Consider the following 12,579-nt stretch of genomic DNA (forward strand, 5'->3'; position numbering starts at 1 on the left):
GTGGGAGGATACAAGTGAGCCAAGTCTTACTGTGAAAGAAAAAGTGGGGTTTCAAGAGACAAGTGAACAACACTAACAAAGAAGTTTCAACTATCTGAGAACATTTTAGAAATATACAATTACATATAACTAATATGTTCATCCAAAAACACTCTTCTATTTATCAAAACAAATCCCTTAAAGACCTCTTTACTAAGTAATATAAAATCACCTATTTTAAGTTAGAATTTTATCATAAAAGCCACAAAAAGATTGAAATTTATTTTTTAATGTAAATTTTTAATTTTTACCCATTACACATAAAAACAATTTTAACATTTTTGGGGGATCATTTCTAGTTCAAAATTCTCTTTCTTCTTCCCTCTCCTCCCTACCTCATTGAGAAGGCAAATGATTTGACATAGATTATACATGCATAGTCATGCAAAATGCATTTCCATGTAACTCATTTCAAGTTTATTTTTTTATCTAGCAGCTTCTGAAGCCAGAGAGAAGAGGAATAGAAAAGAAATCTTGAAGTTTTTAAAAACTTTAATACTCACAGGTTGAGGAAGTTGTAATACATTGCCATGTTTTGTAGTGGAATTTCTTAAAGAGGAAGGATGGATGGTTCCTAAACCCTCAACTCTAGCTGTGGAACAATCAGAAGGCCTTTTATTTTGTTTTTTCAGTGGTTTTTTTGTTTGTTTGTTTGAGAAATAATTTCCAAACTCATCTGATAGTTGTCACTTCTAGTATGTCTTACATTAAAAGTTAAAGGACTTTCTGATGGTAGTTTAGTCTGAATTTCAAGAAATAGAGAAAAATATCTCTCAGTTGATCTAAAGACAAAGTTTGCTGAGAGTACAGTTAATTTAAGAAACCCTTCCTCACATAAGAATGTATGATGTGTATTCTGCTAGGCTGCCACCTACTGGGTCTCCATGTTTGTCTGGTTCATCAAAATGAAACCACCTTTGCAACTGCTTTATGTAAACAGCCCAACCTTTGTTGTGTGTTGTGTGTTTTTATAAGGAGGCAGACAAGGGAGCCCAAAGTCACTTACAGTAACACCAGTCTTAAGGCAAGAAAACTCGACACCTTTAAGTTTAACAATAATTAATAAGCTGAAATCATGGGGTTAGTAGTCATCAGTCTCTTTAGCACACCTTTATATTCCTTCTTCTCCTCTCCTCAAGGTTTTGCTATCAAACATTCAATTACCAAGGATTTATTAATGTCCTTTTAAGCTTCAGACATTGCAGTCAGTGCTAGGAATACAACGACAATAATTAACCCCTAATCTTAAATCAAGAATCGTTCTATATCACCGAGTAGGAAAGAGTTAGCTTCTTTTCCTATCCCACTTTCAAGACATCACTTGGATTTTTCCTTCCTGTCTTGTAGTCAGCAACCCTTCCTAATTCCTCTGGCTGTGAGCAGGTCTCAAGGGTCCCTCAGAAAACTTGGTGTATGATTTCCACATCTTAGATTTGGCGGCTATTCATCCTTCTCAGACTAGCTCTATTATAATCTGAGGTCCCTAAAAAGACTGATTTTTATAGTCTGACTCAGGAATATATTCTCCATTTATAGTAATGTTGCTATGGAACTAATTACCCCCTGCTATATATTTTGAGTTACAGTGAGTGTGTGTATGTGTATGTGTACGCATGTGTAACCAATTAACAATGTTAGGTAGAGTGTACCTTTAACAGAGAATGGAGAGACCAAAATATTAGCATGTTACCACAAAGGAGTCATCTGCTTTGCTTTTTAGTCTAGTGTTTCACCAAAGTATTATGTACAAAACAATGCAAATGACATGGCAATGCTTTTTACAAGTAGATTATGTTTACTTCTACAGGAAGAGAATTAAGGCAATTAAAATGTTAAATCAAACAATTTCTCATAAATGGCATATAAGTTTTAATTAAATATGATCTCTTCTAAATACTTATTAATTATTAAATATGATCTGATCTCTGGAAAATACTAGTAATAATATTAATGATGAAGATTAGAAAATTATAAAACATTTGAACTGGAAGGAACCTTAGAGATCTAAGGTCCAAGCAGTTCATTGAGCAGTCAAGGGAAATAAGGTTTAAAAAAAAAGTAGGATAGCATGTCCAAGATGCCACAACTAGTTAGTAGCATAACTAGAATGAAAACACTAGTTAGTGGCTTCTAGTCACATGCTTTTTCTACTACATCATATTAGAAGACAGCAAATATCAAAATGTGTAAAAGAAATGAAAGAAATAAGCATTCAAAGTGCCCACTATCTGTTGGAGACTAGGCTATAAGCATTTTATCTACATTGATTCTCATAAAAACCTTACGATGTAAATGTTATTGTTTTCTTCATATTATGATTGAGAAAACTAAGACAGAATAAGTGACTTACTTGCTCAGGGTTACACAGCTAGTAGTTGTCTGAAATTAGATTTTAAGTCAGTTCTTCCTAACTCCAAGTCCAAAACTCTATCTATTGCACTACCCAGCTTACCTCCAAAAGAAAAGCATATACTTATAATTGCTGCTATTTATTACTTATAATAATGTCTTTTTAATTATTCTTAGTACCCTCAAGAATAGCAAAAAGAGCAAGTATTGAAAGATAAACATAATTATTATTGTCAATAATAACCTCTCTTTAAAGTTTGTGAGCCTTATAATAGACTTTTTTCACAACAGTCCTATAAGATAGGTAAATAAAGTATCTATATCCCGCTTTTTAGAGAAGACAATAGAGAAGACAAATAAGTGATTTGTCCAGCGTGACAAAAAAGAGGAGTTCAAAACTCCTCAAGCTTAGGTCCTTCTAATACCAAGTTTCAATGATTCTTTTTTTCTAATTTATTTTTGATTCATATAACAAGGATCAACTATCACTGATCTATGCAGAAAATATGAGTTATAGGGAAACTATTAATTGACTGTGAATTTATAAAATTTATGAAGAATGTTTTGAGATATATGAAAACATACCAAAATGAACCTAAGCCCAAGATAACTCCTCTCTTCCTGGAGTCAGAATCTTTCCTTATGATAAAGAAAGGAAAAACAACAGGATGTGCCTTGGCTCAAGACCTCACAATTCTTAAGATGAAGGATCAGCAAGTCATTATGGATCCCAGACAATGTCTGGGTGGGTGCCCACTCCCATGAAATGTGTAATGAACCCATGCTCCTAATGAATCACCACTGACCAACAGGAGATGAGGAAAGGAAAGACCAAAAAATACCATTTACAAGATAATCAAAGCCTAAATTAAATATCAAGTTTAAAACAGAACTCCACTAAAGCAAAATATCTCTACTTACTTTGTGCTAAATAATAGAAACATAAAAAAATCAATTTGACATCTAATCCTTAGACCCACCTATGACTTCTCCTTTCTTAAGTATCTTTGTAAATAATTCTAAAGAAAAACTGATTAAATTCAGGTTATCAGATAAAGCCTCTTCTCTCCATCCATTAAACAATACCTGTTTTCTCCTCCACATGTATCTAGCTGTTCTTGTACAGCCTCCCATCTCCTTTCTCTTCTGCTTTCAAACTAGCATCAAGAGATCACACTGAGCCCTGTCACCTTGTTTACACTTCTGGTTTCCTGGCTGGGCAGGCTGACACAGGGCGGGGAAGCTAAGGCAAGAACTAGGAGAATGGGCTGGAGAAGCTACTCCGGGTCACCAACTCTAGTGTCTACTGCTCCTCACCGGGACAGGAAAGAAGTAGGAGGAATTAAATTCCTTGAAAAAATCCACCCTTTGGATGACTCCAGCAATAATAATGAAAATGCTGATGAGAATGGATTTACTTCTATGTGCCTTTGTTCCACAGAATTCAAAGAACCTTAGAGATCATCTTTCTGCCTTTGTCCCTTCTCTAATTTCATGTTTATATTACTACTAACTCTGCAAATGGAAAAGGGGAGTGGAAGGAGGGAAAAGGACTCACATGTGCAAAAATGTTAGTAGCGGCTCTTTTTATAGTACAAAGAATTGGAAAATGAGTAGATGCCCATCACTTGGGGAATGGCTGATTAAACTGTGATATATAAAGATAATAAATATTACTGTTTTATAAAAAATGATGAACAAGCTGATTTCAGAAAGACTTACACAAACTGATGCTAAACGAAACAAGCAGAACCAGGAATAAATACATTGTACACAATAACATCAAGAATGTGCGATGATCAACTACAAGAGATTTGGTTCTTCTCAGCAGTTCAGTGGTTCATGGTAATCCCAATAAACTTTGGATAGAAAATGTCATCTGCATCCTGAAAGAGAACTATGGAGATTGAATGTAAATCCATACATGCTGTATTCACTTCCTTTTTTTCTGTGTTTTTTTCCCTCTTCCATGGCTTTTCCCTTGTGTTCTGATTTTTCTCTTCCAATATGATTCATAAAGCAATGTGTATTGAAAATTAATTAAAAACAGAAAAGGAGGAACAAAAGAACTCAAGAATCCTGAAGACTGATGCATCCCCAAATCTCTGGTTTACTTCCAAATCTATCTAGCAAAGGTCCCAGAGAAGATGGAAAGTTGGAAGTTATTGGAGACCTACTATGGGGAAGAGAAAATTGACTTTTCTTAAAAATAGCCATAAGATTTCTTAGAGATGTCCTATAAATAATGAATTCAGGGGAAAAGTATTCAAACAATTTTAATGCATAGGGAATGGTGACATGGTTCCAGAAGGAATTATTTAAATTAGTAGTAAATATTGAGGACCCAAAATGGTCAAGTTTCTTTTGTTTTCTCTTTTCTTATTCTGCTTACTACCCCTACCACCATCCTTAAAGACTCAAAATTCTCCTGGCTCCTCCCCCAGTGTTTGAAGTGAGTTGGGTTCTGATAGTACGTAATGGAAGTACTATCAAGGAATAGGGAGCTGTAGGTGATGATCTGTACCCTATGGTGAAAAGAAAGGGGAGAAACCCTTCTTGTAGTTCTTTCAGTCGTGGCTATGTGAAGTTGCTTTCCCAAACCAGAGAATCACCATTGTTCTATGCAGAGAAGGGAAAGGAGGATTTGTGATTATATTGAGTCATCCACACAGAGATCAATCTTTAGAAAAGGCCCATAAGGCAATTTTTAGAAGGCAATTTGAGATATATAAAGGATTTTAGAGATGACTAATTTATCCCTCTAATTTTGCAGACAAGTGAATTTCACAAAACTTTTTGCTCTAATGTTAAAGGATCTCAGTTCAAAATCCACCTTTGCTGCTTGCTACCTGACCCAATCAAAGCTTCTGTAAAATGAGAGCCTAAAGGAACTTTGAGGTCCCTTCCAGTTCTTAACCTGTGATTTTATGGCATTTCACCCCACATTGTGAAGTAGTGGTTAAGTTGTAACCAGTTCCTTTTTACTTAAAAAAAAAATAGAATAAGATAGATAATGGTAATTGCCACCAGAATTACAAGTTGACTCAATTCAATGAATATTTGTTAATTACTCCTAATGTAACATATATATATATATATGTATATATGTAGCTGACATTTATATAGCCTTTTCAGGTTTACAAAAGTTTAGGCTTTTAATATTAGAGGCCCTGATAATAAAGATAAATAATTTCAAGGGACTTAAAATCTAATTGATGGAGGCAAAACATGGATAAAGACTTGAAATATATGTTAAGAAATTTTTAAAAACCCAATAGAGTCACAAAGAATTGAACATGACTAAAAACTATTAAACAAACAACAAAAGAATTGGAATGTAAACTCATTTTTTGTTGGTTCCAAGAGAGCACCCTTGGAACAACCTTCATTATCATTATTATTGTAATTCTTGATATTAGTTTGTTAGTAGTTAGTTTTGTTAGTAGTTTGAATGGTAGCATTCCATATCACTTTAATTATCAGATTGGTAACACTCTTAAATATGTTTCTGAAATAAGTTATTTTGAAGTGAGTCTTAAAATCACACACACACACACATACACATACACACACAAACTTGAAATACAACCTAAATCACTTAATTCCAAGATTCAAGGCTCTTTCCAAACAGGGACTGAGTGTCCCTAAAAAGAATTATTGGTAAAAAGTAATTCTTTCTCAGAAATATTTTGCAAAATCTGTTCTATGATTTCATTAATCACAGCAAGGTTGGTGATCATCAACTACCTAAAGTGATATACTCTCCTCCATGGAGCACATGAAGTCTGTTATGCCTTCATTCTAATTGATCTATTACATATATATATATATATATATATATATATATATATATATATATATATATATATATATATACATATACACATATATATAATTATATATTATATAATATGTATATATTATACATTTCTCTTCAGGTTCTGCAGTTTCCCTCCTCTCCACAAAGTGGTTATCTTGCTGTTTGTCACACCCAGGCTTCCATCTGCAATTTCTGTATCTTTACACAGGCTATCCTCCAGGCTTAGAATGATTCCCTTCTTTAACTCCAACTCTTAAAATCCCTAGCTCTCTCAATTATAGCTTATCTCAATATAGCTTTCTCTACAAAGTCTGTCCTGACACCACTTCCCTCCAGTGGCATCTACTAAAATTATCTTTGCTTATTTTTAAGCACTTTTATCTGAAGGTGTTATCTGTCCTGATAGAATGTAAGTTCCTTGAAGGCAGGGACTCTGTCTTTTTTATTTTTGTATTCCCAGTTCCTATCACAATGCCTGGTACATACTAGAACTATTTAATAAGTAAATGTTTGCTTGCTGATTTGATAGGTGTGACAGTGACAGACAACTACTAAAAAAAAAAAAAGAAGATGGCTTAATTTTTCTCCCTTGTAATTGGCTGGCATTATTCAGGATAACATGAGCACAAGCATGCCTTAGATTGTTTGTCCATCTCATCAGGCATTGCTCACCAAGACTTCCCGGGGCTCTCCTAAAGTGTAGGAGGATACGGCTCCTCCCCTCATACATTCAATTGCAGCACGTTGCAAAACCTTTGATGCTCCGTCATGACAATTATTAGTTCATAAAGTTCTATGACTCCCTGTCCCCAGATTACCTGGAGCAATCTCACCACATAATAAAATAATTTCCATGTGACGCCTACAGAAAACCTCCCAGATTGCCAGTTAAAAGATTGTTATCAGCAAGCATTCCTGGAATATTTCATAGCTGCAACACCAGTTTCATTAGTAATAAATATTTGAAGGATCTGTGATGTCATCAGCCTGAGGAAATGAAGATATCAAACTCTGACTTTTAGATCAGTCCAAGGGTAAAAAGAAGTTAGATTATGAATTCATTAAGACCAGGTACTGTTGCTTTTTTGTTTGTTTGTTTTTCTTTGTATCCCCAGAATTTAGCACAGTATCTGGTACTCAATAGGCACTTAATTTTAATGCCTTACCTCTGTTGATTATCTCCGACTTATCACATATACATACATATGTGTGTACGTACACGTGCATATACATATGCTGACATATATGATCATGTGTGTATACACACATATCTCATATTTGTTCATTTGTTGAATCCACCATTAGACTGTGACCTCCTTGAGAGCCAGAATTTTCTTGACATTTCATTCTAACTCCAGAGCTTAGCACAGTACCGCACAGAGTAGATGCTCAATCAGCATTTGTTAACAAACTAAAAAATGACAGTTGCTTGACAGTTGCTCAAAGTCACATATCTAGTAAATGTTAGAGGTAGAAGTTGAAACCTGGCATTCCTGACTCCAATCCTAGGACTCTATTTTATCACTCTACCTTTATTTTAACTAGAATTTTTTTTAACAATGACAAAAAGACTAAAAGATTACTTCATATTCTTTTCATCCTCTTTCTGACAGGGAAAAAAGGTATTGCAAAATTCACTAAGTTGTCCGGGGATCCACGTTAAGTTAGGAACTGAACCAAAACACTGCTATCTATTGTCCCTTGGTCAGCTGGGTGGTGCACTGTATAGAATGCCAGACATGGAGTCAGGAAACTCCATGAGTTCAAATCTGGCCTCATACATGCATTAGCTACATGATTCTGGGCAAGTCACTTAACTCTGCCTCAGTTTCCTCATCTGTAAAAATAACTGTAGAAGGAAATAACAAACAACTTTAATATCTTTGCCAAGAAAACCCCAAATTAAATCACAAAAACTATTAGACATGTTTGAAACTACTGAACAACAACATTGTCTCCTAGAAAACTGATAATTCTCATAAGCCAAGATGAAAAACTTTTGATTCCTTAAGGAACACATTCAATTAATATCTCAGGTTCAGAATGATTTAGAATAATCCGGTTCAAAAAACAACTTTCTATTTGTAAAAAAAAAAAATGGAGAACAAATGTAAAATGTCAAATGCCTAAAAGAGTAGTGCACATAAGAAATACTTCTTTAAGGTCAGAAGCAAATCACAGGGGTGATTTCTGTGACTGGATTTTTAATTGTGCATTTTGTTTTTTAGATGCTGGATAATTTTCTGACCATTAAGGACAATCATGGCTCAACTTCACAATAAAAGTAATTGGATTGCATGCTTGAGAGGATCCAACTGATTCACAATGAGGTGCATGGAAGGAGAGAGGGAAATGAGAAGCTCAGAGGAATTCAAAAGTAATTTTCTCTTGATGAAAAACAGAACTGATCTTTGGAGTTGAAGAACTTTAGATGAAAGCTAGCTGTCATTTTCTGAAAAACCATATTTTGCATCCTTGCCTAGGGCAATTAAGAAAACATAAAGAAGGCATAAAGAGGATCAATGGAAACCCATTCAATCCCAGGGTTGAAGTTTGAGATGGGACTTCCAAGATAAGACAGAGCTGGGCCACAATATTATGTCACAAGAGGTTTGCCTGTCCTCTTCTCAGGGTCCTATAGAGCATAAGATAGAGGAGATAGTACATAAGTTACCCCTGGAAAAAGAAGTGCTTAGAATGGATTTTTTACTTCCTATGTAAAATGAAAAAGCAATACCTTCCAAAAAGAAGCCAAGTACATAAAGCCAGAAAATAGCCTGCTTTAGCAGAAATTTGAGCTTGGTCTATGTGATGATGAAAGAAAAAGAAAAAAAAGTATAACTAAACATAGAGGTGAGAGAAAGCACAGGTAATGAACCGAGAATGCTCAAAATTGCACCAAGAGCAATAATTTATCAATGATTAGTTTTCAAATTCTTGCACTCTCATGCTTATAAATCTTATCTTGTAAAGCTTTTCCCCAAATACCTTCACACCTGAACCCTGAGAAACCTAGGTAAATCAGAGTCAGTTCTTCAAGAAAATATCAATACTGTTCCCCTCTGTCAATTTATTTTAGTTTTTTTTTTTTAATTTTATCCTCAAATGGTTGCTCCAATGAAATCCACTGCCATTACAACTCAGAAACCCTGACTAATTGCATAACCTCCTTGGGCAATCCTTCAGGGCATCTTCATCTGCAAAGTAGTCATAAAAAGACTAACTACCCAAAGGATATGAATAGACAATTTTCAGATGAAGAAATTAAAGCCATTTTTAGTCATAGGAAAAGGTGCTCCAAATCACAATGGATCAGAGGAATGCAAATTAAGACAATTCTGAGATATCATTACACATCTCTCAGATTGGCTAAGATGACAGGAAAATATAATGATAAATGTTGGAGGGAATGTGGGAAAACATTAAATACATTGTTAAAGGGACTGTGAATGGATCTAACCATTCTGGAGAGCAATTTGGAACTCTGCCCAAAGGCCTATCAAATTTTTTGTGCATTTCCTGTTGGAGGGGATGTGGGAAAACTGGGACACTAATACATTGATGGTGGAATTGTGAATGAACCCAACCATTCTGGAGAGCAGTTTGGAACTCTGCTCAAAAAGTTATCAAACTGTTCATACCCTTTGATCCAGCAGTGTTACTACTGGGCTTATATACTAAGAGACCTTAAAGAAGGGAAAGGGACCCATATGTGCAAAAATGTTTGTGGCAGCCCTTTTTGTAGTGGCAAGAAACTGGAAATTGAATGGATGCCCATCAATTGGAGAATGACTGAATAAATTGTGGTATATGAGTGTTATGGAATATTATCGTTCTGTAAGAAATGACCAGAAGGATGATTTCAGAAAGGCTTTGAGAGACTTACACGAACTGATGCTAATTGAAATGAGCAGATAACTATGCACAGCAACAACAATATTATATGATAATTCTGATGGATGTGGCTCTTTTCAACAATGAGAAGATTGATGCCAGTTTCAATGGTCTTGTGATGAAGAGAGCCATTTACACCTAGAGAGAGGACTGTGGAAACTGACTGTGGTTCACAATACAGCATTTTCATGCTTTTTGTTGTTATTGTTGGCTTGCATTTTAGTTTCTATTTCATTTTTTTTCCTTTTTTGATTTGATTTTTCTTGTGCAAAAAGATAATTGTATAAATGTCTGTATGTTGGATTTCACATATATTTTTACCATGTTTAACATAGACTGGATTACTTGCCCTATAGGAGAGGAGGTAAGGGGAAGGCAGGGAAAAACTGGAATACAAGGTTTTGCAAGAGTTAATGTTGAAAAATTATCTGTGCTTATGTTTTGAAAATTAAAAAGCTTTAATTAAAAAACAAAGCAAATACACAAATAAAAAATAGGTTAGATTAATTTAATGCTTTACCAACAGATAATAATAAAATTGTTGTTTTTGTCTTATTTAAAACTTTTTCAACCTTGACAATTTACAAGTATTAGGTGAAGATGGAATTTTATTCATCTTCATTTTTATTAATATTAGTAATATATTTTAATGATTACTGATAATTTCTATATGTTTTTCTTTCAACATTATTGACATTAACTGTTGGAAGATATTATTAGAATTATCTAATTTTGCTAACCTCATGTTTATATCTGTGTTTAAAATTACTTTTATCAGAAATAAAATACAAAGTACATGTTTCTTTAATAAATAATTGTTCATTAAAAAATCTATACAAAAATTTAAAAAAAGACTGACTACCCCTCACCTACCTCATCTGCATGCTAGAAAGGCAAAATAATACAAAAACCCTTTAAAAACAGTTAAGTTACGATGCGAATGCAAAATATTCCAAAAATCAATACTTATATATTCTGTGAAGGCATATATTATCTGATAGAGTGGTTAGAGTGATGGATATGGAGTAAGAAATATCTGAGGGGGGGGCAGAGCTAAGATCACAGAGAGTAGATAGGTCTTTATCTGAGCTATCCCTGGTGTCCCTCAGTTCCACACTGAACTGGTTCTGGAGTGACAGAACTCATACATATACACACATAAACAAATTTCCAGCAGAAGGTATTTTGGAAGAACTTCAGAAAAGGTCTGTTTCCATCAGGCATAGAGGGAAGGGGAAGAAAGGATGTAGCTGAACCCAGGCACAGCATAGGGACCCAGGGCAATGTGGAGGCTGGCCGGCTCTTAGCTAAAGTACAGCAGCATTGGCAACTCTATCCTGTGTTAGAAACTAGGGGATCGGAAGGTTAGCTCCAACACAAAAACAAAAGGCAAATAGTGAGCTCCTGGAAACCTGAAAACCAGACTTGGCCACATCCATCCATCACCAGAAGGAAATCAGCAGCACTGGCCAGAGCCTATATAGACCTATATAAGAAATTTGGGACATTCTTCCTTTGCCCTAAGAACAAATCTAAACCTTTAAAATTGAGCAAAAAAGCAAAAATAACTCTAATCATATAGCTTTTAGGGAGACAGAATAGGCCCCAAACCCTGAGGACACTAAAGGCAAATCATCTCCAGATGAAGCTCCAAAGGTTATGAGTTGGTCCCCATCTCACAAGATTCTCTTGGAAGAATTCAAAAAGGATCTTAAAAGAGAGTTAGAAAAAATGGGAAAAGAAAATGAGAATTTTGTGAGAGAATTTAGAAAAGGAAACACAGAAATTATCTAAAGAAAACTTAAAAATAGATTTAGTGAAATGGAAAAATCATATGACTCCTTACCAAATAGATTTGGAAAAGAAACCAACTTATTGAAACAGAATTTGTGAAATGAAAAAAAAATCCAATAAATAAAACACCTCATTTAAAAGTTTAATTGGCCAAATGCAAAAGGAGATAAAAAAGCTAACTAAAGAAAATAATTCACTGGAAGTGAATGACTCAATGAGACTTCAAGATCAGTCAAACAAAACCAAAAAAATGAAAAAATGGAAGAAAATGTAAACTGCCTCATTGGAAAAACAACCAACCTTGAAAAATATGTCCAGGAGAGACAATCTAAGAAATATTGGACTACTTGAAAACCATGATAAAAAGAGCTTAGACATCATCTTTCTGGAAATCATCAAGGAACATTGCCCTAATATCTTAAAGCCAGCGGGTAAAATAGACATTGAAAGAATTGATGGATCACCTCCTGAAAGAAGATCCCAAAATGAAAACTCCAAGGAATATTGCAGCTAAATTTCAGAATTATCAGATCAAGGAGAAAATATTGCAAGCAGTCAGAAAAAAACAATAAAATATTGAGGAGCCACAATCAGGATTATCCAGGACCTGGCAGTTTCCATTTTAAAGGATGGAAGGGCTTGGAATCTGATATTCTAAAAGGCAAAAGAACTTGGATTGCAGC

General features: G+C 34.5%; 1 protein-coding gene across 9 annotated transcripts in view; it reads right to left on the reverse strand.

Moving 5' to 3' along the window:
- RAPGEF4 (Rap guanine nucleotide exchange factor 4) overlaps positions 1–12,579 on the reverse strand; it is a 336,971-nt gene that overhangs the window by 223,671 nt on the left and 100,721 nt on the right. For 3 of the 9 annotated variants that reach the window (XM_074303104.1, XM_074303101.1, XM_074303108.1), the window contains exon 1: positions 3,475–5,437. The exons of the other annotated variants lie outside the window; for them this stretch is intronic. In XM_074303104.1, the coding sequence (XP_074159205.1) occupies positions 3,475–3,522 (48 nt within the window). In that variant the 5' untranslated portion in view covers positions 3,523–5,437. Of the gene's footprint in view, positions 1–3,474; positions 5,438–12,579 lie in introns of those variants that run through there. 9 annotated transcript variants of the gene reach the window in all.

Source organism: Sminthopsis crassicaudata, chromosome 3 (assembly GCF_048593235.1).
Source record: "Sminthopsis crassicaudata isolate SCR6 chromosome 3, ASM4859323v1, whole genome shotgun sequence".
In the NCBI taxonomy this organism is placed as follows: Eukaryota; Metazoa; Chordata; class Mammalia; order Dasyuromorphia; family Dasyuridae; genus Sminthopsis; species Sminthopsis crassicaudata.